This window comes from Triturus cristatus, chromosome 3_1, assembly GCF_964204655.1.
Source record: "Triturus cristatus chromosome 3_1, aTriCri1.1, whole genome shotgun sequence".
Taxonomy (NCBI): domain Eukaryota; kingdom Metazoa; phylum Chordata; class Amphibia; order Caudata; family Salamandridae; genus Triturus; species Triturus cristatus.
In genome coordinates, this window is record NC_140583.1 from 207,925,798 (window position 1) to 207,950,984 (window position 25,187).

Genomic DNA, 25,187 nt, shown 5'->3' on the forward strand with positions numbered 1-25,187 from the left:
ACCTAGGACATGCTGGACAAACCGTATGCACCTATCACCATGACGATTTGCGTGATATTCATTACAAGGCGACTATGCATACAATTAATCCACATAGAATGTATTTACACCGCTAGTGAAGCTCTGACGTGTCTGACGCCCTACCGTGCCTAATTCCGGCGCCCCCGCCGGTGGGTACTCTCCAAGTAGACACACTTGTCGTTTATTTATACAAACATGGGTAACTATTGACGGGCACATTTAATACACACGCACACTAAGCCATTCAAAGGGGATTCGACAAAAATTCGACCAAACTATGCAAGAAACCCCCCTCACAGTTAATAAAACACACACCCACCGCCGGATGTGTAATACTTTTTATTTTACTCTCTGGAAAGGAGACAAACCTCACATGAGAGTCACAGCGTGCTCCTGGCTGAGCCCAATGCTGTGTTACACCCACCAGTGCCCGCCGAGTGCCACACACCTCTGTGTTGTATTCCACCAGCTAGTGCGTATGCTATGACACTCTCTAGCCCATGTGCACTGTAACACCACCCCGTGAATATGTAATGCCACACTTGCCTTCGCACGGGTTATATTGCCCCATCTAACGTGCCTTCCTCGATGCCTATGTTATAACGCACAGTGCTATGCCACACATATTACAATCTGGGATCCATATCTTTGTCACAGTGCATATGCAACGTTACACTCCCCAGCACATATTTTATATTACAACTTTAGAGACTAGTTAGGTTACACAACACTGCCCTGTGCATATTACATTCCAAGGCGCATATCGCATAGCACGCGCTAGTGCCTGTGCTATCTCACGCTCTCCAATGAATCTGTCATTGCGCACAATGTATTGCATATTATATTTCACGCCCCGGTTTATCTTATATCACACTTTTTGGTGCATAGTTTATACCATATACTATATCTGGTTTTCATTTTCAATCGTGCTCTCAGGACTATGTTCTATATAACACTGCGTCCACCTACCCTTTTCACGGGCATTACATTTTGCGATGGGGGGGTGGAGGGTCAGGGGAAGTTTCTGCCAAGTGAGCCCGGAGTCACAGTCACAAACGTCCTCTTCTTCCTGAATAAAAGTGAGATTATGCTGCATACTTGTTCATATTTTAAGTAGTTCGCACAGACACACATTTTAAAAAGAATAAAGTTCCTAATACTCACCTTCTCTGAACAGTTAGCTTGCTGCCCCATCCACCTCCTCCCTATCCTCGGTTGTCTGAATCCATGGACTAGCCTCCTCCCTCCTGCCATGCATGGTCTGATGTGCTGCCACTGCCCTCCATTTAGCATGATGTACCAGTCCACTCCTCCTGCCCTCCATTGCCCAATTCTATGGCCCATCATTGACCTCCTGCTTATCCTCTGTGCTTAGCTTGCTGCCCCTATTCTCCTTTCCCCTGCGCTCCGATGTCTTTGTGCATGCCCCTGCTCCATCCTTTTTGCCCACCATGTTTCATGGACCTGCCACTCCTATCTACTCTGAGTGTTCTGTTGAGCTGCCACTCCCCTCCCACCTGGTATTAAAAGTGCATGTTTCAGTCTGCATATCAGAATTTGTTTAATGAAATAGAAGAGGATTTGAGAAGTCACTCAAAATGTGCCCTAATTTTTCATTCTTCAGCACTAATCATAATTTCTATGGCAAAATGAACCCCCTCATTGTGTTCCTTTTTAGATTAAATGTTTTAAGTGTTACGTTTATTCCAATCAAGATGGATTCAGGTTTGCCATACTTTTGTCATAAGTAAGACAGTAAGCGCTCTTGTTGTTCTTAAGAACACTCTGGGACATTATGTCATTGGGCTATACTTGGGCTACATCTGGGTGATATTTGGGCTACATTTGGGCTCTTTTGTCTCTGGTGGCCATCTTGGGAGATTTATTTGTTATGAAGTTTCCTAATTTCCTCATTTACTGCAGTCTCCTCAGTACGAAATACTTTCAGTTCTTTACTTTGGTTCCATCAAGAAGGCATTCAGATGTGTCACACATTTGCCATAAATTCTGAATGTTAGCACTCTAGTTGCTCATTAGATCACAGTAGTAAAGCTACTGCTCACCAGGGAAGTCTGCTGCTGGTATTCAAAGTGCATGTTTCAGTCTGCATGTCAGAATTGTTTTATGAAATAGAAGAGGATTTGAGAAGTCAAAATGTGCCCAATTTTTTCTTTCTGCAGCACTAATCATAATTTCTATGGCAAAATGAACCCCCTCATTTTGATCATTTGTAAATTAAATGTTTTAAGTGTTACCACTTTATTCCAATCAAGATGGCTTCAGGTGTGCCATACTTTTGTCATAAGTAATACTGTTGGTGCTCTAGTTGTTCTTTAGAACACTCTGGGAAGCTGCAGTAGAACACAAAGGAATCAACTGACAATCTCTGCCCTTGTTGGATGTACATGTTTTACTGAGAATGTCAGACTTCATTCTCACATGCCTGAGAAAGATAATGTGAATTTACAGAAAATATGCTCTCAGTTTAGCTTATAGATCACCTTCCAAACCTCTGTGGGAAAGGCATGAGAAAATAGTTTTCTCTCAAACATGATTCATGATATCCCAGCAGAAGGCTTTTTCACAAGGTAAAATCACGTTAGAACACACCACAATTCCTAAAATGAGTATGGTACCATCAACAAATGATTTATAATGTAACTAAAGTCTTAAAACCTTCTATTAACTGCAATGCTTTTTAATGAGGCGCTATCATGTATATTGGTCCCAAGATGGCTGCCAACACTTCTTGGATGAAGTACTGACAGCCAATCAGATCTCACGATGAGATGTGTGGTTAGGCTCCGCCCAGATATCACTAACTTTTTTACCCTAATTTTCTCAGGAACTACTTAACGGATTTACACCATTTAAGCAAAAGGCACGAGTCTGAACTGAGGACTATCTCTTTGCCAAATTTGGTGTAATTCCGTTCAGCAGTTCGGGCTGTAGCTGCGTCAACAGGTCCTATGGGAAAATGCATGGGGAAAATGCATGGGGAAAATGCGTTTTGGGACCCCCCCTTTTTTCTCGGCCCCCGCTTGACGAATCACCGTGAAATTTTCAGTATATGAGCGGAGCGGAGCTGGGCAAAAGTTTGGAAAATTTTGCGAAGATTCGTCAACCAGTGCCAAAGATATTCCCAATAGAATGTTACAGATTTCCTATGGAAAATAGGTCCTAACTATAACTATCTACTGGCGGCCGCCAGTAGATAATACATACACATACATACATATACATACACACACACACATAGATGCACACACACACACATATATATATATATATATATATATATATATGGTAAAGGTGGTATAAAGCTACACCACTACGGTGGCATCTACTGGTACCTTTTAAAAACGTAGGGCATGTTCCCTCTCTATTTTTTCGGGAGACAATCTGGATCGATCGAGCCCAGTCTGTATTGTATGTCTCGAGTCTAGGCAGAAGGTGTGATTTTGTTCCATGGCAAGTATCTCCCACAGTGTATGGAGGCATTCCGTAAACACTGGGACCTCTGGTGGCCCTCAATGAGCTAAGATTGCTTGTGTCGCTGTGCTGGTGGAGACTGCAATCTGTTTCTCTCTCAGGAATCTGTGAGATTTTCTGCCAGGATATTGCACGGACAAGGAAAACTAATCCTGGATCCCTAAGAATATGAACGCCAATAGCCAAGTTAATTTCAACCTGGACAGCTTCCCAGTATCTTTGTAAATTGGGGCACAACCATAACAAGTGTCTCTGGATCCCCATAGCTCTACACTCCCACCCGCATGTGCTTGGCCTCGACTTGTCCCAAGCAGCAATTTTAGCTGGAGTGTGAGGAATTTATAGTAGGCCTCTCTAATTTTTAAACTTTGAGCCAATGCGCAAGCCTTACCAGAGAAACTCCCAGCTTTTTGAGAGAAATGTTCCCTTTGAGCTTCCTGTCCCAAAGTCTCTGACTAGGTGTTTTCGCAGACAAGATATCCCTCCCAATGCCAGCTGTAGAGAGGCTCTAGTCCAACACTCACAACACTGAGGAGATGGTGACATCTATGGAGAGGACAAACAGAAGAGTCTTGAGAGTAGCAATAGGAAGGTTCAAGAGATCATGTAGTAGATGGGAGGAGCATCCTCACAGCGGAGGGATTGTATTGAGGGTCTAGAACAGCGGTTCTTAACCTGTAGGCCGCTCTATGGCATCTAACCATTATTATCAATACTCTTTAAAGATTCTTTCTCCTACGAGGACAATAGTTTCATCAAATAACAATAATACTTATTTGAAGTCTATTCTACTTCTTGTTCAATGTATCTGAAATATTTATTGATTTTTATTAATACATATATGTTAAAAAAATAATCATAAGCGCTTTAGAAACTTTTAAAATCAGAAGCGGATTGCTAGTTCAAAGCGGAGCATTTGTATATATGCAGTCAATGTTCGCCTTCAAACATTCTCCAACCGACTAGCCATCTGTTTCTGACTGAAAACAGTTTTGAATACTAGTGATCTGCTAGAAAAATCATAAGTACCTGCTCTTGAGAGCCAGTATTATGTATGTATACAAAAGTAGACAGCCCAAAGACCTTTCCAGCTGCTGTGTTCTCCCATCCACTGCTTTACATGGGAATGCACTTACAGACTCCAAGCACCTACACTTTTTGGTACTGAAAAGGGGACAAGCTTGCACTTTTCAGCAGAGAGGAAATGATGTCACAGACCGAGCAGCGCTTTCTAGTAGGCAGCATATACTTTGGCATACAGAGCACCTGGTCCTAGCTTTTATGCAATCACCATCTTCGTCACCTTTTGACACAAAGACCCTGCATCATCTCTAGCTTGGTCCATCCAAGCTTAATTACTGCTGCATGCAAGTCCAAGGCCAATGTCAATCCATTTACTATTTCTATCCCACAATTTTTTATAAGATCTCAGATTTCACAGGATTACCTATTGATTTGGGAATATGATATGGGTCTTCTACCAGTATATAGTGTCGATCATATTTAAACATGCATTTTCAGAGGAAAATAGATGTGCTGAGTTCTTATAGTGTACATTTGTTTGTGTATTGTTGTTGAAATACAAATCATAGATAGGTCTTAGATGTCCCTGGCTTCCAGTAACGAATCGGGTGTTGGGGTCAGAGGAGGTGGCAAGAAGTCAAAATGTTAAGAGCCACGGTTCTAGAACACCTCATGGAATTTAAAGGATTGTGCTACCGTCGCTAATGGAAAGTACAGCAAGGTTCTCAATCTCCATAATCGAAAGTCACTCTTCCTGGTGAATATCTCTAGATGCCAGACAGGGCCCGGAAGCTTTTTCTCCCCATCAGCAGCTCTCCCGTCCTGTCAAGTAGCAACACACGTCCAGTCACAGCTCCATCATCTTGAAACTGTCAACACCAGCCTACATACAGCACTCACTAGCTTGCTGGCATCCGTTTCTTTACTTTTTCCACTGCATCCAACCAAGGCTCGTTGAGAGGAACCAAACTAAGCTTAACAGCAGACTGTATTGCTGCATAAATGTTAGATATCTTGGAATCATTACTGAGAGAGGCACTACCTCAGAATGGGAGAAGGGAGGGTGTCAGGGAATTGGAGAGGATGCATTACTCACCAGAAAGAGTATTGCCAAAGATAAATAATTTAGACTTCTGATGGCTACTTCATCCTAAGATTCCTCATCTTCTGAAGGCGTTCCAAAGCAGTCCCAATTGAGAGCAGAGCAGAGTACTGCTGGCTAAACAAGGACGTCATGCAGAACAACGCAAGGAAAATAGCCATTGCTTCTCGCCTGAGCAGCCAAGCAATAATGCTTAGCAAAAGTGTGTAACCAGAACCAATTCAAAACCTGGCAAATACCAGCCACATTTAGAAGCAGCTAGGGCTCTAGCAGAAAGCATGCAACTGCCTGCATGCACACATTTCTTTACCGGTGCTTACCCGATCTTAATACAAAGTGACTCGATGGGATATAGTACAGTTAGGCACTGCTTTTCTCTGTTGTGCCCTAGCAAAACCATTGAAAAGCTCGTAAATCACCAGATCAAATCTTGTAAGATCAATGTAGCATGAGACAGCCGCTCCAGATCCTGCCTTGCCGTCAGCTCTTCCTATTTAGAAGGGTATGGAGAAGAAGAACAAGGAAGAGAGATAGGCCAGCTTACATCGAACAGGGGACGCTACCTTTGCCAAAAGGCGGAGCAAGTGTACAAAACTAATTTTTCTACACTTGGTCTGTGTTCTAAACCCAGTAGACCAGAGTCAAATACTTACTAACTCTGAGAACTAAAGTAATGGCCACCAGAAGTGTTGTCTTCAGGGTGAATAGCTGTACGGGATAGCTGTGCATTGAAACATACAGGGATATCATAACCAAGTTTAAATGCCACTGCAGCACAATGACAGTAATGAATGGAATTTTACAGTATACCTTGCCAAGGAGGAGCTTGGTTTTTCTCTGAGGGGTTCCTTTCCATCAAATGGTTTGTCCAGCAAAGCACTCACCATTGCAGTCTGCAGCTTGCTAGCATGATTGATGGTATTGTGAAGCCCACAAGCAATACTTGGCCGTTGGTTCCTCCCGAGGGCATATTTCCCCAGCATATTTCAAAGCTCGTAAGCACTGATCCTTGGACGGTAGTCTCCCTCCATAGGGCGCATTTCCCCTGCGACTTGGATTTTCTGTTCATACAACAGATACCTATTGGGTGGGTGACACTATTCATTTTCCCGATTCATACACCGCATCGCGGGTTCATTCCCGCTATGGTTACTACCATTGTCTTTTTTGTCCCGATTATGACCCTGACAAATTGCCGATAACTGGGTTGAAACTTTGACAATTTTACTAGCGGACTGTTCTCACCTACCATATTAATCTATATGTACTCTCAGTTGGAGTCTTACTGGGATTAATTTCTGTAGCCACCAGCTACTAATCTACATATCAAATGTATTAAATATTTCTTCACTACAGCACTTATGCACCTTTCTTACTGATGTCACCAGCGTTACTATCTTTACTTTTGTTAGATTGAATTGAATGATCTCAAAACTCATGATTCGACTGTGAATTATTTGGCCTAGGGAATCTAGGCTCGTGCCTTACTCCACAGGGACCCATTGTTTTGTTTCGCATCAAAGCAGTCCGGGCATCTCTTGAAAATCCTGTACAGCATATCCAGGTATGCTTGCATTATCACATTGTTTCCAAATGGTGTGCCATAGTATCTACGAAATCTAGATCACATGTCTGGTTTTAAAGATCAAAAATGTCCCTGACAAGATCATAGAATGGGTCCTTTACACAATCTGGAAGACTAATGGTACCACGACGTACGGTCATGTCGCACAAGGTGTGCATCAAGGCACCTGGTGTTCTGAGGGTTCAGGTAAACAGCAGCATCAGTAGGATATGCAAGGGTGGGGTGGCAGCTGTCAGCCTTCAAGTCATCTATCCTCCTGTGCATTCAATTCTCTCTCGCGGCTCTCAAGATTTCCACTATTAATGGCCTCTGTGCCTCACTGGCAGCCACTTTAGCTTTAGTTCATACAGAGCTAGAAGAGTTTCACTTGTTATGGTTTTACTTGACTACCTTGTGTCTGCCAATCTGTTCGCACGTGAGCAAAGGCTGCGATGAAGGCCAGACATGGATATCAAGCTCCTTACAAGTAGAATTTGCTACCATTTCCCAATCATAGAAGACTGATCCGCATGTGCTGAAGGTGTCTCTAGCCACACCTTAGTGGGAGGGGCTAAAAATGCATGTCCTTCGAGTGAGGTGTGTACTCTTTCCAAATATGGACCATGATGAGGAGGAGATGAACCCAAGTAAAGAAGAATAGCAGCGGCTGCAATTTGAGTTGAAGATTATACAAGTGATAGATGCTGCTTGATAAAGGCTCTGTCAGAATTACCAGAAACACCTTAGCTTCATTCCAGAATTCCAGTTTTCAGCCGGATTATATGGTGCAGTAACTGTATTCAATTAGAGTTGAATTAGGTTATCTCCTGTGAAGAAAAATCATTAGAGTTCACAAAAGATTGTTCATGTAGATGTAAGGGGCTGTATCATGGCGTTGTGTAGTTCCTGATAAAATAAAGTTGTTCTACAGATGTGGGGGTGAGCTGTGTTTGAAAATATAAAGCATCAAAGTTGCTTTGATCATCAACGAAATAAGTCTACTTACATGAGTGGCCATTGTTGGAAACGATACATTGCTCCGTCAGAGACAAGTTATAGCCCACGAGCTCAATGGGCAGGAGCGTGGAGTCGTACTGCAGAATGTCATTGTGAATGTCAATCGGAGACTGAAACACCCCTCCGCAAAATGGAAAATGCTTGTGCCAATGTTCCTCTCCATCGGGACCTATGAATACAACAAAGATAATGCGGAGTTAATAAACGAAGCAACCGAGGCTCAGAACAGTCAGGCCCACTAGGCCCATGGCCAGCCTCCTTCTCTGCCTCCTGGTGATAAACCCTCGCCACAGATCTACAGCTTTACCTACGCTTACGTGGTACTATTGCTGTCAAGTCAGTCCTTTTATACATAAACATACTATTTACGTCCTAACCTGTATAAACAGGACTATGAGCCTCATAGTCCTGTTTATACAGGTTAGTCAATGTATTAACAAGCTTCTAATGCTTTTCTTACACCTCCCAAATAAAGCCCCATTTAAAACTAGTTTTAAGAGTACTCACCTACTGACACATGCTGCCTATTGCAGATTCTTGATTATCTGAAATCGTAAAGGGCACCCAGTGTGGAGAAAAAACTTTGGGCCTGATTAGGAGTTTGGTAGTCAGATGGACCGCCAAACCCATGGTAGCGGTGCGGCTTCCGCCGCGCCAGTGGTTCTACCACCGTATTTCGAGTTGGGCGGTCAGTCATGGGACCGCTGCTACTGCCAGGGATCCGTAAAGTCTTGTAGTGGTCTCAGGCCTGCAATATGCTGGTGGTGCAGGTGCAGCCCCGCCAAGCAGAATACCAGTTTCCTCACCGCCACAATTTTAATGCCAGTGAGGCGGCCATGAAAACTGTGGGGGTAAGGAAACTAAGGGGGCCCTGCATGGCCCCATGTTGCCTCCGGGCCATGGGGTGCATGCAGTCCGCACATGATGTGCTGCTCTGTGTGCATGCAACAGTTCCTGCATGGCATGAACTGCACCAGTCCATGCCGTGCAGGAAGGGGCTTTGGCATTCCCATTGCAGTGCTTTTCTATGGCTCACCGCCGCGGACCACCAAAGCACCACCCACCAGACCAGAAGAAAACTCCTAATCAGGCAGTCGGCGGTTGAGTTTGGCAGTGTGGGAGCGGGGCACTGGTGAGGTGGCCCACTCCCACAACGCCAAATCCCTAATCAGGTCCACAGTTCTTTATCCAGCCACGGCATCACCAACAAGCAGCAACTAAAAGCAATCAACAGCGTTGCTTTGTTGACGTCTGCAGAGGTTTTGAGACGTACCCGTGCCATTATTTGCCAAATGTTACCTATAAATAAATCACATTCATTTCCATGTTATCTGAAACCCCTCTAATCCTTCCTTCAAAATCATTAGGTAGTTTGCGAGCTTGGGAAATAATCAGAGGTTGGACTGGCACATGCAATAGGGTGCTTAAAATGCTGTCATAAAAGTACTGTTTTGACTTTATGTCGGCATCAACATTACCCAAGACAACTCGTATTTCATTGTTCGGTGTAAATCACTGTGTACAACAATTGTAAATCGCCGTTCACAGCAATGGTTTCTGAACCAGTTACACAGAATATTTAAAGGACGCCCGTTAGGTGCATGAATATTCTGTGTAAAAGGCTGGGAAATGAGGGGTGTTCCTCTGCCCTGGTGGGACAGCGTTTAGTTTGTTTGCCATACAGGACCTGGCCTCTTCTTACCTCAGACATAACTAATTCTTTGATCAAAAAAGAAATCTAATATTCCCTTAGAATCACATTTGTGTATTTGTTAACTTGGATTCAGTGACGTCATACACTTGCAATAACACTAGGTGATCACATCTCCTCTTTTGCAGAATCGGTGTGAATTCACTAGTTAATACTTCCACGTCCTCAGTGAGGCATTTACTTGGTTGGTATCTATGGCAGAAGATGCGGGAACCAACTGGTTGTGTATTTGTAAGGGTTTTACAAATGATTGCTAATTATTAAAACTTGAGCTATACCAGAAACTACAGTGGTTTTCAGGTGGCTATAGAACTCTCCCTTACTTTGTTGGAAAAAAATCTATACCGAGAATATCATCAGATGACTCGCGTCGCTTTATTTCCTTGATGTACCAAACTAAAGAGGTCGATCTTTACTTTCAAAACGTGTACTCAGAGACACTACCTAGCAATGTCAAATGAGTAATTGCTGGTGATACCCACAGACCAGGACTGTGGCTACTTTGTATGGAAAGGCGGCTTCCCACAACCTTCCTTCGCTCTCTGGGTAGCTTTGTCGATCCATCTAGACCTTGTATAAAGTACCTGGTGTGAAAGTTGATCCTCAACACAAGTAATGCAGTTACAATCAATGTCCAACTAGTACTTAAAGGATGCCTCAAAAAATAAACATAGGTGCAGTTAAAATAGTAGCCAAACAGTGAAAATCAGCCGTGAAAAAGCAATAAAATAACACAGATGCAACTGCAGCACTACCACAATATATACCGTTTGCGATGCCTAACTAATCACAATCACCTCGCATAATAGAAATAATATGTAGTCCCGCAACCCTCCAACAAAAATAAAGTAACCACTGTGCCCTTTCCAAAATGGATTACACCAGACATCTTTAAAAAATCCCAGAATGCAACCGGTTAGCAGGGTAACCAAGATTCTAATGCAATGGAATCGATTGTTTCAGTGTTCACACGTACCTACCCAAAGAAAAATGTATCAAAATAGCTCAAAGTAAAAAAATAAATAAGGTTATGGGCATCCATATGTATGGTTCCCTCCCAGTTTACCATCAGAATCCCTTGAAAGGGCTCTACGTTCACGTGAGACACTACTAGGACCTGTTTGGTGCCCATGGGCAGCTGACCAGCGCATTCATTGGTGTGTTAGTTTAAAGAGGGCCTGCACGATCCTCGTGTGTGCCCTTGCGCCTATGGACTGTAGATCTGGCTAGTTCAGTGATCTCCAGGGTCAGAGGGTCTGGGTTCCTCGGGCGGTCTGTGGACTTCCATGCAGCAAAGGTCAGTGGCAGGTAAGGCCAGCAGAGCTTGTGCAAGGCAGCGTGCAGCTCTGTTCAGGAAGCAACACTACAAGGTTCACACAAGCCTGCCGATGAAGGGCTTCAATCCGCTTCGAAGGAGCACAAGGGTATAATCACTGGGGTTGGCGGTCTAAACGCAGCCACCTGACAATCACTGTCAGTGCAAAGTTTGAAAACAAGCAGGTTTCCTATTACCCTCCCCAGGTGGGTGGGAAGGCAGTCCTTCCCGTTCTCTCGGAATCCAACGTGAGGGCTGTAATCTACGTGACACTAGGCAGGTAGAATTACTGGAGGCCTGCCCTGCTAGGAAACCAGGGGTATTTATCCAAGGACCTGGAGACAAAGGAGCAGAAAGAGAAAGAAGAATAAGGGGAGAGGGAGTCGTCTTAAGGATTTTTGAGGCCCTGGGCAAGACATCTTTTGAAGCCCCGCTTATATTTTTTCAACTGATTGAAGACCGTGTGATGCCAAATAAACTTTAAACAAGCATTTACAATGCAATGGTCTCGGCAATATTATAGGTAGAGCTATTGGTATTGCTCATTATTTTTTTTATCATTTTTGTATCCCTAAATAAATGGCATTGTCATTTCTATTGGCATTAGCTTTTTTTTTTGCATATGTGATACCTATTGCATTAGCAGAGAGAGAGTGAGATAGTGAGATAGAGAGAGAGAGTGAGGTATTGAAATAGAGAGTGAGGTAGTGAGAGAGAGTGAGGTAGATAGAGAGTGAGGTAGTGAGATAGAGAGTGAGGTAGATAGACAGTGAGGTAGTGAGAGAGTGAGGTAGTGAGGGAGAGGGATGTTGTGAGGTAGTGATATATAAGCATAGAGTGATGTTGTGATATAGAGAGAGAGGTAGTGAAAGTGAGTTAGTGAAAGTGAGTTAGTGAGATAGAAAGAGTGAGGTAGTGAGATAGAGAGTGATTGAGGTAGTGAGTGAGAGAGAGTGAAGTTGTGAGGTTGTGAGCTACAGAGTGAGGTAGTGATGTTTTGAGAGAGAGAAGTTGTGAGATAGTGAGGTAGTGAGATAGAGTGGAGTAGTGAGGTAGAGAGAGTTATGGAAAACACAAATTATCTAAGGTGAAGATAAATATAAACGGGACCTGCAGCGTGGACTTAGATGGCCATAAGGATTTTTAACGTAGTTGTTGACGACTTAATCAGTATTGTAGAGCACGTCATCTGAGTTCACGTATCTGCATGTATAGCGCCAAAGAACATTCTTGAAGTGTTCGCAGAGAACAGCGCTTCTTCGTTCAAGACCTCTTCAGTTTAAAGTTATTTATGTGGCAGCCAGGAACAGAGTTCCACAAGCTCCCAACGAAAAGCGCGCACAAGACACAAACGACTTCAAGATAACAAATACAATACATTGTGCGGGATTACCATAGCTCCTATGACCAGAGACTGCAACTCCTAAGCGCTGTACATAAAAGGCGTCACCTAGTACACCAATGTAATGGAGCTCAACTAACGACTTCGGGAGAATGAAGAGATGCGTCGGCCCTGCTGGGACTCGACCTTGTGACCGAGGTAGCTTCACACGCCTGAGCCATCCCATAGGCTCACCCATTAAACACGATGACGACATTTCAGCTGTAACCAGACACGCGTGAGGGGGTAACGTTGCGAAACATAACAACAAAACACAAGCTTTAACAGTGAAACCTAATTGCAATTAAAACCAAGCAGAAAAATCACTGTAATAAGATACATATCAGAACGTATCCCTTTGGCGCAACATGAAGCTCCAGAAGGGAGTGCCACTACTTTCTTTTTGTTCAAATTTTCTCCCCTGCACTGAGACAGTGAGCCTCTAAATCTAAGTATACTCACGGCGGAGGCAAGTCGTATACTCACGGTGGAGGCAAGTCATATACTCACGGCGGAGGCAAGTCGCGACCAACATCTCGGTGAGCATGACGAGTTAAGCAAGCTACCACTTTTTGTACTTGAAATCGGGGGACAGTTGCAGTGAAATAGATTATTTTTTTAGGTCCCCCTCTCGTGAATCTGCAGTCCGACACGGGAGCCGACAGCAGGGGGAGAGGACGCCATTAACACCGCCGCCTTTCTCCGAGGCGAAGCAGAAATGCCTCGGAGAAACGCAGCGGCGGTTTCAGATTCGGGGGCGTGTTTTTCTTTTCTCTCCTCTTGCCATTGGCTGGAGGAGAGAAAAACACACCTAATAAAGGGCGTGGCTAAAAAGTGGAAAGAACAGCACGGAACACGCCCCTGAATCTGAAAAAGACGGAGCCTATTTGGAGGGACGGCTCTCTCCTCCAATGGCTGGCCTCCGTTTAGGAAGCCAGCCAATGGAGGAGAGAGCAGACAGTCCCTCGACCTAAAAAGCGGTGGCAGGGCTAAACCATGCTCATACCAGTCAGCATAATGACAAGGTGCATAAAACAATATGGACATGGAAATTGAAATGCCTGCGATTGGAGAGTCCAATATATATCAAGCTTTGCGCATTCCCTTGTCAGCGCATTCCCAATGTAGCCTGTTAATCAAGCAATCTATAATGTATAGTCTAGAGGAGTTTTCTAATACGGATCCTACATAGCACTTCTAACCATCACGTCACAAGAGCCCCAGAATGCTTGTGCCACAACCCATGCTTGCACATACAAAGCCGCGATCATACTCGTGATCACCAAAAAAAGCTTTACAGCAGCTGTCAAAAAGTTCACAGGGAGCTCCGACGCAGCACACACTGGTACCAGTCATCTGGCGGAAGCTGCTGCTCTCAGAAGGGGAAGTAAACAAAGGGGGCATTCTCGGCATCTCACATGAAACTACTATGGGATCGCACCCACTATCCACCCATGCTGCATGATACACATCTGCTTGACTCGCAAGATTGTCAGGACTCTGATCGACAAGGAAGTTTTACTTTTATTACACGTCACGGAAACATATGCTACTACAGCTAATTAACAGTGCGGGTCGCGGTACTGAGGGGCAGCATCTCTGCCTTGTCAGCACAGGGTAGACCGCACTGACAGCTATAATGCCCCCTCGTGACACTACAAATCACCGATCAGCCAATTGCAACGTAGCCGTTGACAAACCGAAAGTACATAGATATCTGTCTGTACCGGAGGGGGGGCGCTAACATGTTAGCAAGCACCAAATACAGCTGCAGTCCCGACGGAGGCTAACAAGAGCGTTAAATACGGAGTCCAAATCCAAGTACTGATGTATTGTGTTGTAGCTGCATTTGTGCATCTCCAGCCAAAGACTTACTTACTGTGCGCAGCGGATCAGGTGGCATCTCGCGGTCCAGCGCTCCCGGCGATCTCCGATGCACCCTCTCCCCAGCCACTCCGTGCCGCGGCCTGGAGCATTAGCAGGCCGCTTCTCCTCCCTTCTCGGCTCGCAGAGGACTCCAGCGTTCAGCGGTTTGAAAATGGCGCGGCAGGAAGCCGGGAAACAGAGCCGGGGCAGCGGCAGAGCTTCCACCGCTCCCTGTGTAACCCATAGCAACCCCGGTAGACCAGCCCTGGGGCTTCAGACTAGAGAGCAGCGCCGCCTCCAGGAGACCTAGGGATACACACCGGAACGAAGCCGCAGTGTACACACCAATTCAGATTGCTTGGTTTAAATACACATTCACAGTAAGCCCCCAGGACACATCACGGGTGCTGGAAATGGAAAGCAACACCAGGGGAGCCCACAGATTTGGAGGCTTCGGCGACAGAAATGGAGCTAGGACTCTTGAGAGTCAGAGTTACTGAGAGTCCCCCATATAATGCTAAAACACGAACTCTGCATAGTTGTCAAGTTTGTAGATTGCTTATGTGTGACTGTCATCTTGGTCTCAGTATACTTATGAGCCACCGATATAATGCATAGCTGCCACATTTTCAGTCTACTATGAGTGACATTTACCTGTTTTCAGCGTGTTTATGTGTGGTATTTCAGTGTACTGCTGGCATTGAGAGGAAGACTCGAGTCCACGTCACAGAAAAGATGCGAGAGGAGGACGAATGAACAAAATGGAGGCAGGGTGGCACCGTTCCAAATACCACGAGGGGTTTCTGACACAAAGGAAACGAGTCTTTCAAATGGGAAGTAGGTAGGAGACACCACCGCCTTTCTCCGAGGCGAAGCAGAAATGCCTCGGAGAAACGCAGCGGCGGTTTCAGATTCGGGGGCGTGTTTTTCTTTTCTCTCCTCTTGCCATTGGCTGGAGGAGAGAAAAACACGCCTAAAAAAGGGCGTGGCAAAAAAGTGGAAAGAACAGCACGGAACACGCCCCCGAATCTGAAAAAGACGGAGCCTATTTGGAGGGACGGCTCTCTCCTCCAATGGCTGGCCTCCGTTTAGGAAGCCAGCCAATGGAGGAGAAGCAAAAAGAGAGGCGGGCTAAATAGCCACTCTAAGAAACATTAAATCTCCGGACTTCCGGTTCTGCCTTCGGCAGACCGGACGGTCCCTCGACTTAAAAACGGGGATCACACTTTCCAGAATCGAGAGAGAGAAAGGAGAGAGAGAGGAGAGCGAGAGAAAGAGGGAGGGAGAGGGAGAGAGAGAGGGAGACTGACTGACTCAAGGGGGATCTTGGAAGGTGGGGGCCCTGGGCAATTGCCCAATTTGCTCATGCCTTAAAATGTCTGAGGGGAGGAACGAGTGTTAGACCTGGCATCCTTGGTGTGGTTTCCCCTGACATCCTGTTTTGCTGTCTTCATTTTTGCTGGCTTTAAGATTCTGGGCATTTTACCACTGCTAACCAGTGCTAAAGTGCATGTGCTCTGTACTAAAAAAAAACATGGTAACATTGACTTATCCACAATTGGCATATTTAATTTACTTACAAGTCCCTAGTAAAGTGCACTAAATGTGCCCAAGGCCTGTAAATTAAATGCTACAAGTGGGCTTGAAGCACTGATTGTGTTACCCTCTTCGGTAGCCCTTTAAACATGTCTCATGCCTGCCACTGCAGAGCCTGTGTACGCAGTTTTAAACTGCCGTTTCGACCTGGCAAGTTAACCTACTTGCCAGGCCCAAACCTTCCCCTTTATTACATACAAGTCACCCCTAAGGTAGGTCCTTTGCAGCCCTATGAGCAGGGTGTAGTGTATTTAAAAGGTAGGCCATATATATACCTTTGAGGTTTACATGACCTGGTAGTGAAAAACGCTTACATTTGTTTTTCACTACTGCAAGGCCTATCTTTCCCATATGTTAATATTGGGATTGCCTTAAAACATCTTTTAAGTGTAATTTCCAATTGGGAAAAGATGGAGATTTGGAGTTTGGTGTCCCTGGACTCACAATTTAAAATCACAACTGATGGTGAAGCCAGATTTTAAATTATAAGTCTGAAAATGCCACTTTTTAGAAAGTAGTAATTTGCTTACTCTAACCATTCTGTGTCTCTGCTTGTCTCTTAATATACATCTGGGTTGGGTGACAGCTGGGCTTTGTGCATTCTCTGAAGACAGTCACACAAATGGAGCTGGGGTGTGACATTTGCATCTTGATGACCCATTCTTCTGGTTGATGGGCCTTCCTGAGCTAGAGGGAGGACAGGACACTTGCACCTGAATAGGGATGTGCCTGTCCCCAAATAAAGAGCTGCATACTTCCCCCTGTAGTGAGTCTGGAGCCAAGGCAGGAAAGGCAGGGACCTAGTGATTTTTAAAGGCCTGTTTGAAGTCTTCCCCCACTTCAAAGGCACAACTGGGTATAAAGTACTGGACCACTGACATCACCAAAGCAGAACTTTACTGGAGCCAAGGACATTCTGCCAGGAAGAAGAGCTGCTGAGCTGTAGGAGGGACAGCCACTCTGCTAACTGCTTTGCTGTATTGACCTATTGCCTGTTGATTGTGGTGCTGCAGGAGGGACTGCCACTTTGCAACCTGCTTTGCTGTGTTGGTCAGCTTCCTGCTGCTTCTTGCCTGGGAGTGAGGAGTTCTGGATCTGCTCTCTACATCCTTGAACCCAAGTTTCTCCAATGGCTTGCCCCCTGTTTTTGAGGTCTCAGGGCCATTAAAGACTTCCTTCAACTCTTCATCTGCTGGGCTCTGCGAACAGTGAGTCCTGCCCTGCCAGGAGGTGCCAATCCAGTCATGGGCCTTGAGAAGGGGTTCTTTAGCTGTTTTCTTTAATTGGATTTACCCCGGTACAGCTTGACCTCAAGTAACCCCTAAGCGCTATGACTATAAAGCACGATATTGCAGTATATGCTTTAAAAATGAATATCTCAAGTTCAACTTACTGAATATTAGTCATTTTGGTCTTGTTTCACTCAGATAAATATTCTCTATTTTTGTAATTAGTGTGGAGTCTTTTTGTAGTCTTTTCACTGTGTTACTGTAATTAAGTGTTGCACAAACACTTTACACATTGCCTTTTAAGTTCAGCCCGACTGCTCTGTGCCAGGCTACCACAGGGTGAGATGGGTTAATTTAGGGCGTGTAACTGACTATGACAGTGGCCCCTACTTGGACAGGGTGCATACCTAAGCCAACTAGAGACCCAATTTCGAACAATGAGGCTGTGCTTTTGGTTTCTCTTTGACCAGAAAAGATCCTTCATCTTTCACTCATGACTTTAAACGAATGACCTCTGCGGTCCTCTAAGGGTAACTACGACAACAGGTGCACCAATACATTCCGAATCAATCTTCCATCAGCACTTGAGCCATTGTTCACAGTCAATATTGTAAAACCAATTTCACATTAAAAATGATGAACATGATGCCGCCCAGACTGCCACAGGTCACAGGAGTTAATTTACAAGGAGCGGCCAGTAGGCATCACACTGGGTTGCATTGTTTTGCTCACTTCTGGAGACCTTAAGATGGATTGGGATTTTCTCATTAGAATTTCTTGCTCCATGAGGGCCCTGGGTCCGTGTTTCCAGAAGCGACGTGCTACACAAGTTGACTTATGATTTTACCTTCATGCATTGTCTTTAAAATGAAGCACACTTCCCAGGTCACTAGCTTTATTCAATCACATGTGCTTACAGTCCTCGCCTTATTCTTAGGTATTGCTGAGATTTGAACTTTCCACATTGACATCTATATAAACAATTGACCTCTCTAGCATGTTCGGGTACCACAAGCACTTTATTTTCCTTCATCTTTAATTTCCATATGCATAGGATTTGTGGTTTATCTTTAATACATGCTTACTTCATTAAAACTTTTTTTGAACCCCAATATTGCTCCTCTCTTACTGCTGTTTGAAATGCTATTGCCACATATCTCTAAGGGGCAGCTACTGTGCTCAATCAAGCTACCAAAGGGTTAGCCATAGGATAGCCTTATTAAATAAGGCTACTTTACCACTGTGAAGTCCCTACAGCCAAGATATGAGTTATGTTGGAGGCTAGTCAGAATAGGTTTGTGGCCTCTTAACCCTTCATTCATTCACGTGGATTCCTTACGCTTACATAGGTGTGTCCTAACTCGGGAATGAGCTTCATCCCAACATCGCGTACGCAAAAACCCAGCTACACAAGTGGATTCCAGAGGATCACTTGGAAGATCACAAATGTCGGAGTTTCAGATTAAAACGGTCTAAAAACAATGTTTACAGAGACACTGGTCTCTGTAGTGTCCTGCTGGACACGTTCTAGTGTTCTGCCTGTTTGTATCCCACACTTTACACCCACCCATCACAGGTGTCACCGGTCAGGTGGCCCTGCAAATAAAAGGGGCATGGCGCACATGCACTGGGCCAGTTCCCAGTACCATACTACAGTGTCAGTGTGGTTATTTGTCCCGTATGTGGGTCTAGGGCCCAAAACACTACAATGGTGACGAGGAGGTCGGCCCCACGTGTGTGCTGGCAGATGTTCCTCGTGGGGAGAAGAATGACCTGGTCATAAGGCACCTCCTGCCAGCATCACAGCGATCGACAGAGAGGGAGTAAAGCCTCCTGGGGAGTTAACACACTGGTGCCCACCAGCAAGGTCACATAAGCCCCACCTGCATGCCCTGCAGACTCCGCCGTGCCGACCAGCCCTGGGGACAGAAAGTTAGAGAAGGCAAAGTGCCAAAGGTAGCGCCAGGCCTTCAATGCCAGAGGCGCCTAGACGCACTACCGGTCCCAGCGCGAGAGAAGCGACCGGCACCGGAAGACGTGAACCACCACCCAGCACCTAGAACACTCATACAGGGCGAGCAGCCTGAGCCCAAGTGCCAGCTATCACGAAAGAAGAGAAAATAGCTCAAGCCAAGCCACAGGACAAGAGGCACGTCTGCCGCCTGCTGAGGCCTCAACCGGAGCAGAGGTGAGAAGTAAACTAATCGCCCGGCCGTTCCTGCATCGCGTGACCCCCCCACAGCGACTGCCCGCATCTTCAGCCAGCATGAATGTACCAGCACAGGGCGCAATCAAAGCCGGTAGATTCGGACGAGGCCCTGCCTGCCTGCAGGGCGCACTCAACCTATAGCTGCAAAGACGACAGCCAGGGGACACAGAAAGCCTGCAATAACTCTGTGACCCAGCCTGTAACAGCGGGAGGCATAGAGACTGTAGAGGCCTGCGGCACAGTTACAAAAATGCGAGGGGATATGAGAAGGCTGTCGAAGCCTATACTTGATAGAAAAATCAGCGCTACAGCACCTTAGCAGCAGCAACCCCTGCTCCTCCAGCTAGCGAGCCGGCACACCCGACGGGCCCTGAGAGGCAGTGCGGCACCCCTGCTGCCACTGCAGCAGTAGAGAGAAGCCTGCTTTTGCGTTAATGGCTGCAGCAGAAGAGACAAGCCTGCTTTTGCGCCACCCCTATTGTAGCAGCGAGACCAGCCTGAGCCCCCCCGAACGTTGGCAGCCCTCGCAACGCCTGAACACGAACCTCACTGACCTGCAGACCAAGGAACAGCGAGGCAAAAGGTGAGCTCTGTCTCACATGCGGCGCCCCGACCAGGCCCACTTAATTACAAGTCAAGTTACACTGCCGTACCAGAGTTGCACACAGCCCTGCACCTGCACTGCAGCCATTTATCCCAGAAGAGGAGAGAAGTGAGAAATGCACTGAGTGAAGCCTCAAATGCGCAAACTCACCAGCAACAAAAAGGTACATGAGCAACGAGGCTGTGCACAAGAAATGGTACAGAGTTCCTCTAAAGAAGATAAGAAAGATTACTGTCAAGTGTGTAGGGTTCCATGCGGACCCCACTGGTTGTGCTGTAGGGGGGAATTTCCCTTGTCGGAACTAGGGCTCTCACACACCCAGCAAGCTAGGTGTCATGCTTCATCATTTGAGCCTGCCCCTCGTCAGGTCAGCGCTGCAATACCTGATGGGCACCCAAAAATGGGGTTCTTTAGCGGGGATCTTTTGTTCCTGCCGTTGGGTGCAGTGGGGGTAAGGGTCCTAGCGTGTGTAGATGTGAGTGTAGGTGAAGTGAATATAAAATAGGTCAGTTAGTCCAGAAATGTACTTTTTATTATGGTGGTAAACAGCCTAATTAAAACAAAAGTGGTTGAGGTGGGTACTGAAGCTAGAAATGATGAATCTAGTTGTGTATACCCTACTCTCAAAAGGATCTACATGTTTCGTGCCATAGTAGCCATAGCGGTCAAGGCACTTCCTCAGGATCAGTGATGATACTATCTACACTAGGTGGATACGCGAAAAGTCTACATACCACTCATCCATCCCGGTTCCGGCGGCAGGGTAGGTCTTTGACCTCAAGCGTTCATTTATGCTGGACCCAAATTGGAGTCCTTACACCTGCCGGAAACTGTTGCAAGCTTGCCTTGCTATTAATTTAGGTTACCTAACCAGCCCGAGTGGTATGTAGAATTTTCGCATATCCACCTAGTGTAGATAGTATCATCACTGATCCTGAGGAAGTGCCTTGACCGCTATGGCTACTATGGCACGAAACATGTAGATCCTTTTGAGAGTAGGGTATACACAACTAGATTCCTCATTTCTTGCTTCAGTACCCACCTCAACCACTTTTGTTTTAATTAGTCCGTTTACCACCATAATAAAAAGTACATTTCTGGACTAACTGACCTATTTTATATTCACTTCACCTACACTCACATCTACACACGCTAGGACCCTTACTCCCACTGCACCCACCGGCAGGAACAAAGGATCCCCGCTAAAGAGCCCCATTTTTGGGTGCCCGTCAGGTATTGCAGCGCCGATCTGACGAGGGGCAGGCTCAAATGATGAAGCATGACACCTAGCTTGCTGGGTGTGTGAGAGCCCTAGTTCCGACAAGGGAAATTCCCCCTACAGCACAACCAGTGGGGTCAGCATGGAACCCTACACACTTGACAGTAATCTTTCTTATCTTCTTTAGAGGAACTCTGTACCATTTGTTGTGCACAGCCTTGACGGGGTATGAACATTGGATCTCATTTAACTTACCCCTCTGTCCCTCCGTTGTTTGACATGAGCAACGAGACCAGTAGTGGGAGAAATGCTCAAGCAGTAACTGAAGCGCCACCTAGTGGCCATTCCCCCACATTGCACCTGTATGTCCTGTTGGATAAAAACAGACTCAGTCATCTCCATCATATCATGTGCCAAGAAAATAGAGGCCTGGAATGTTCTGCAAAAGAAAGAAAAGGTGAACTGTAACAACACACAAGTAGGGGGCAGCCAACTCTACCTCAGTACAAACGGAACTACACAGTGTTCCCATCTCCCAGTGTTCCCAGCTCCCACACTACGGCCAAAGACAGTCAGTCACTGCAAGGGCCCAACTCCACAGGCCACCAGTCAGCAAGATGGACACAACCTCAGCAAGTGAAAACAGGTCCAAAGGTGTGACAAACAAAAGGACTGGCATCCAATGTTAAAGAGGCAGCGCCACTTACTGAAAGGAAAAGCCAGACAGTAGAGAGCACCCTGTGAGGACCGGGTGCCCACCATCACTGGACACGGCCCCACACCTGCATCATCACCCCAGCATGGCTCCGCAGTGGGAGTAAGCCAGCCCAGCGTCTGAACAATAACCACAGAGCCCCTAGTGGTGGTGCACGACAGGGCACCTCAACACAGCTTACACCACGCTAGCAGCAGGAGGAAATCTGCAGAGGATCAGTGAAATCACCTGCACAGACAGCGGAGCCCAGGCTGCATAGGACAAGTAGTTAGCTGCAGTTCTAATGGTTCCATGCCCCAACTAAGACCCCAAGAAGTCCAAAGCACCCCAGGACAAAGACTGGCCGCTCTTGCCAGATGGCAACACCCACTGCAGCAGTAAAGAAAGTGCACTGTACATGCACCCCTGAGTGGCTGTCCGATGCCACCACAAGCAAAGAAACTGAGTCACACACCCCTGGCGGTGAACCACCACCACCGCAAAGAAGAAGAGCAGGCACAATAAGGGCCAGAATAGGGCGCCCAAGAGAACCGAGCGCACAAAGCCAGAAGTGCGCAGGAAGACGCACCAGCGAATGTGACAGCATGGGCAGGTGTCTGGGAGATAGAGACATCTCCACAGAGAAGCACTGCTGAAGACAGAAGGGAGATCCTCTACATCTCCACCATGGCAGCGAAGCCCCGCAGTGGACCGAAGACAGCACAGAGTGTCCACCCTCACACTGCCTCAAGACAGGCAAGAGGGGCGTTGCACACTTCACGTGGCAAGCTGCCACCGCAACATGTGCTCAGACGATAGGAGACACGTGGCCGGACGCCACATTCGCACCGCAAGCAGGGAGCACATCACACGAAGTAATCGACCCCACCGAGCATGCCTGCATGGCGGCATGAGCAGGAGCCACGACGGCGCAAGCACGACACCCTCGAGAGAAGAGGTAACCTGCCATCCTGGCAGAGGACCACCGTGCAAATCCCTGAGAAGGGGATTGTGCCCACAAAAGGTTCAAGAGGAAGAAGAAAGTCCTACCCACTGGACCGACTGGAGACGAATGTATGATGTTACAACGCATACATTTACATCGCATACCACTACAATGAATTTTTTCAAACTACACTAACAACGCACTCAATTACATCGCATTATACCTTTACAACGCATACCATTACAGCGCATACCATTACATTGCATTTAAGGTAAGTGTTGGATAGTGTAGGGGTAAAAATTACTATTCTAACTCCAGGCGGTGTAACAGTAGGGTAAGAGTTGGATACTGTAGGGGTAAAAATTACTATTCTAACTCCAGGGGATGCAACAGTAGGGTAAGTGTTAAATAGTGTAGGTGTACTATGCGTTGTAATGGTATGCGTTGTAATGACATGCAAAGTAATGCCTGCGTTGTAGTGACATGCGATGTAGTGTCATGCGTTGTAGTGACATGCAATGTAATGGATGCGTTGTAGTGACATGCGTTGTAAAGGATGTTGCGATGTATTGACTGTGTTGTAAATGTAGTGCGATGTAATGATTGCGTTGTAAAGGTTGTTTCCCACCAGAGACAGGTCTGCAGCAAGTAAACACAGTCCTAAGAACTGGACACGACCAGTAAAATGTCCATGTGAAGCAAACATGAGACATGCGGCAGGACGCCAATCCCGAGTGAGGAACCTGGTTGAAGGAGAAGAGCGTGGCTGGACGCCACTTAGCGAAGGAAGAAAGGAGAGTGGCACAACGCCGCAGGGCAACCACCACAGGCGCCCAAGAGGAAGAAGGAGAAGATCAACAGGACAAAGGACTCGTACCACCACAAGACGAGTGCACCCAGAGACACCAGGCAGCCACCAAGCCAGACCGACGTCCCTGGAGACAGCCCAATGAGAGAACCAAATGTAAGCCGCAGCTATCGTGAACTGCGTCTCTCTCCAACGCTTCCCAGTGCGACCGTACAGTTTTGAGTGTTGGCAGTCCAAGTCGGACGGCATCCCTGCTCCTAACCGCAGATGCCATGGGTGAAGAACAACCTCAGCAAGACGAAGAGAGCTGCGAAGTCCCTCCAGTCCTCCTCACTCCACGAGGTCACCTAAAGCCAGAGATCGCCGCCTGTTTGCCCAACTGAAGGAAAATTACCATGATCATCATCATCCATGTGCATCATCACCAAGACCATCAAAGGAGCATCACACCACCCGAGTGGATCCCAACACTCCAGACATCAGGAGTTCAACAAGGCACTTCTGTCACCGTGGGAGGCTAGCCACCCAGGAACCTTCTATGTGCCCCCGTAAACCTGAAGCCTGCCGAAGAACAGCGTTCCCGACCATTGGACCATACACCCTTGGGGTTACACGAGGCTTGGCCATGGCCCTGTTGGGAGTTCTGCAGCGACCCCTCGGCGCGGCCTATGAAAGGCCCGCACAGCCCACGCGGTCACGTGGCAATCCAGGGGCAAGGGCCTTAACGGAATTCCTGTGAGAGGGGAATCCGGATCGGAGAGATGCGTCGGCAGCAGCTCCACGACAGGCACCGGGAAGCATGGAGGTCACGGATGAAGACTGGTCACCCAAAGACCCTCTGAGGAAGGCACAGAACCTCAACCCTGATGGCGAGAATACCCAGACTGAGACACCACCCTCTGCGGCTTCATGAGCGACTTGGCTGTGGTCCTGTTGGCAGTTACTTATTGACGCCTTTGCGAGGCATACACGAAGCCTGCAAACCCTACATGGTCCCATGGCAGCCCAGCAGGAAGGCCCTCCAGGAAACTCCTGTGAGAGGGGAGTCCAGACAGGAGAGGCAAGTCTGAAGCGGCTCGGCTATAAGGAACTGGAAAGATCATCAAGTACGTCGCCTCCAAGGAAGGGCCTCACTCACCAAGGTCATCCTTAATAGCTGTAGATTTGTCGACCACCGGAACCCAAGTGCCTGCAAGATCTCCAAAGTGGACTCCACCACCGCTCTAGATGCACTGTTATTAGAACAATGTAAATAGACTTCTACACCGCGAGACCAGGCCGGTCTGAACTACATCGCCAAGGTGGACCAAAGCATCATGACCATGCGGTCCAGAGCTCCAGAGCTGCCTGGCAGATGACCTGAAAAAACTCATTTGGTGCTTTGTATTGC

The 25,187-nt window shown here is 46.7% G+C and overlaps 1 protein-coding gene across 1 annotated transcript in view; it reads right to left on the reverse strand.

Annotated features, from left to right (window-relative positions):
* The window catches only part of LOC146859935 (carbonic anhydrase 12-like), a 309,381-nt gene that overhangs the window by 111,666 nt on the left and 172,528 nt on the right, over positions 1–25,187 (reverse strand). The window contains exon 3 of the mRNA XM_085643677.1: positions 8,209–8,388. Coding sequence (XP_085499803.1) covers positions 8,209–8,388 — 180 coding nt within the window. The remainder of the gene's footprint in view (positions 1–8,208; positions 8,389–25,187) is intronic.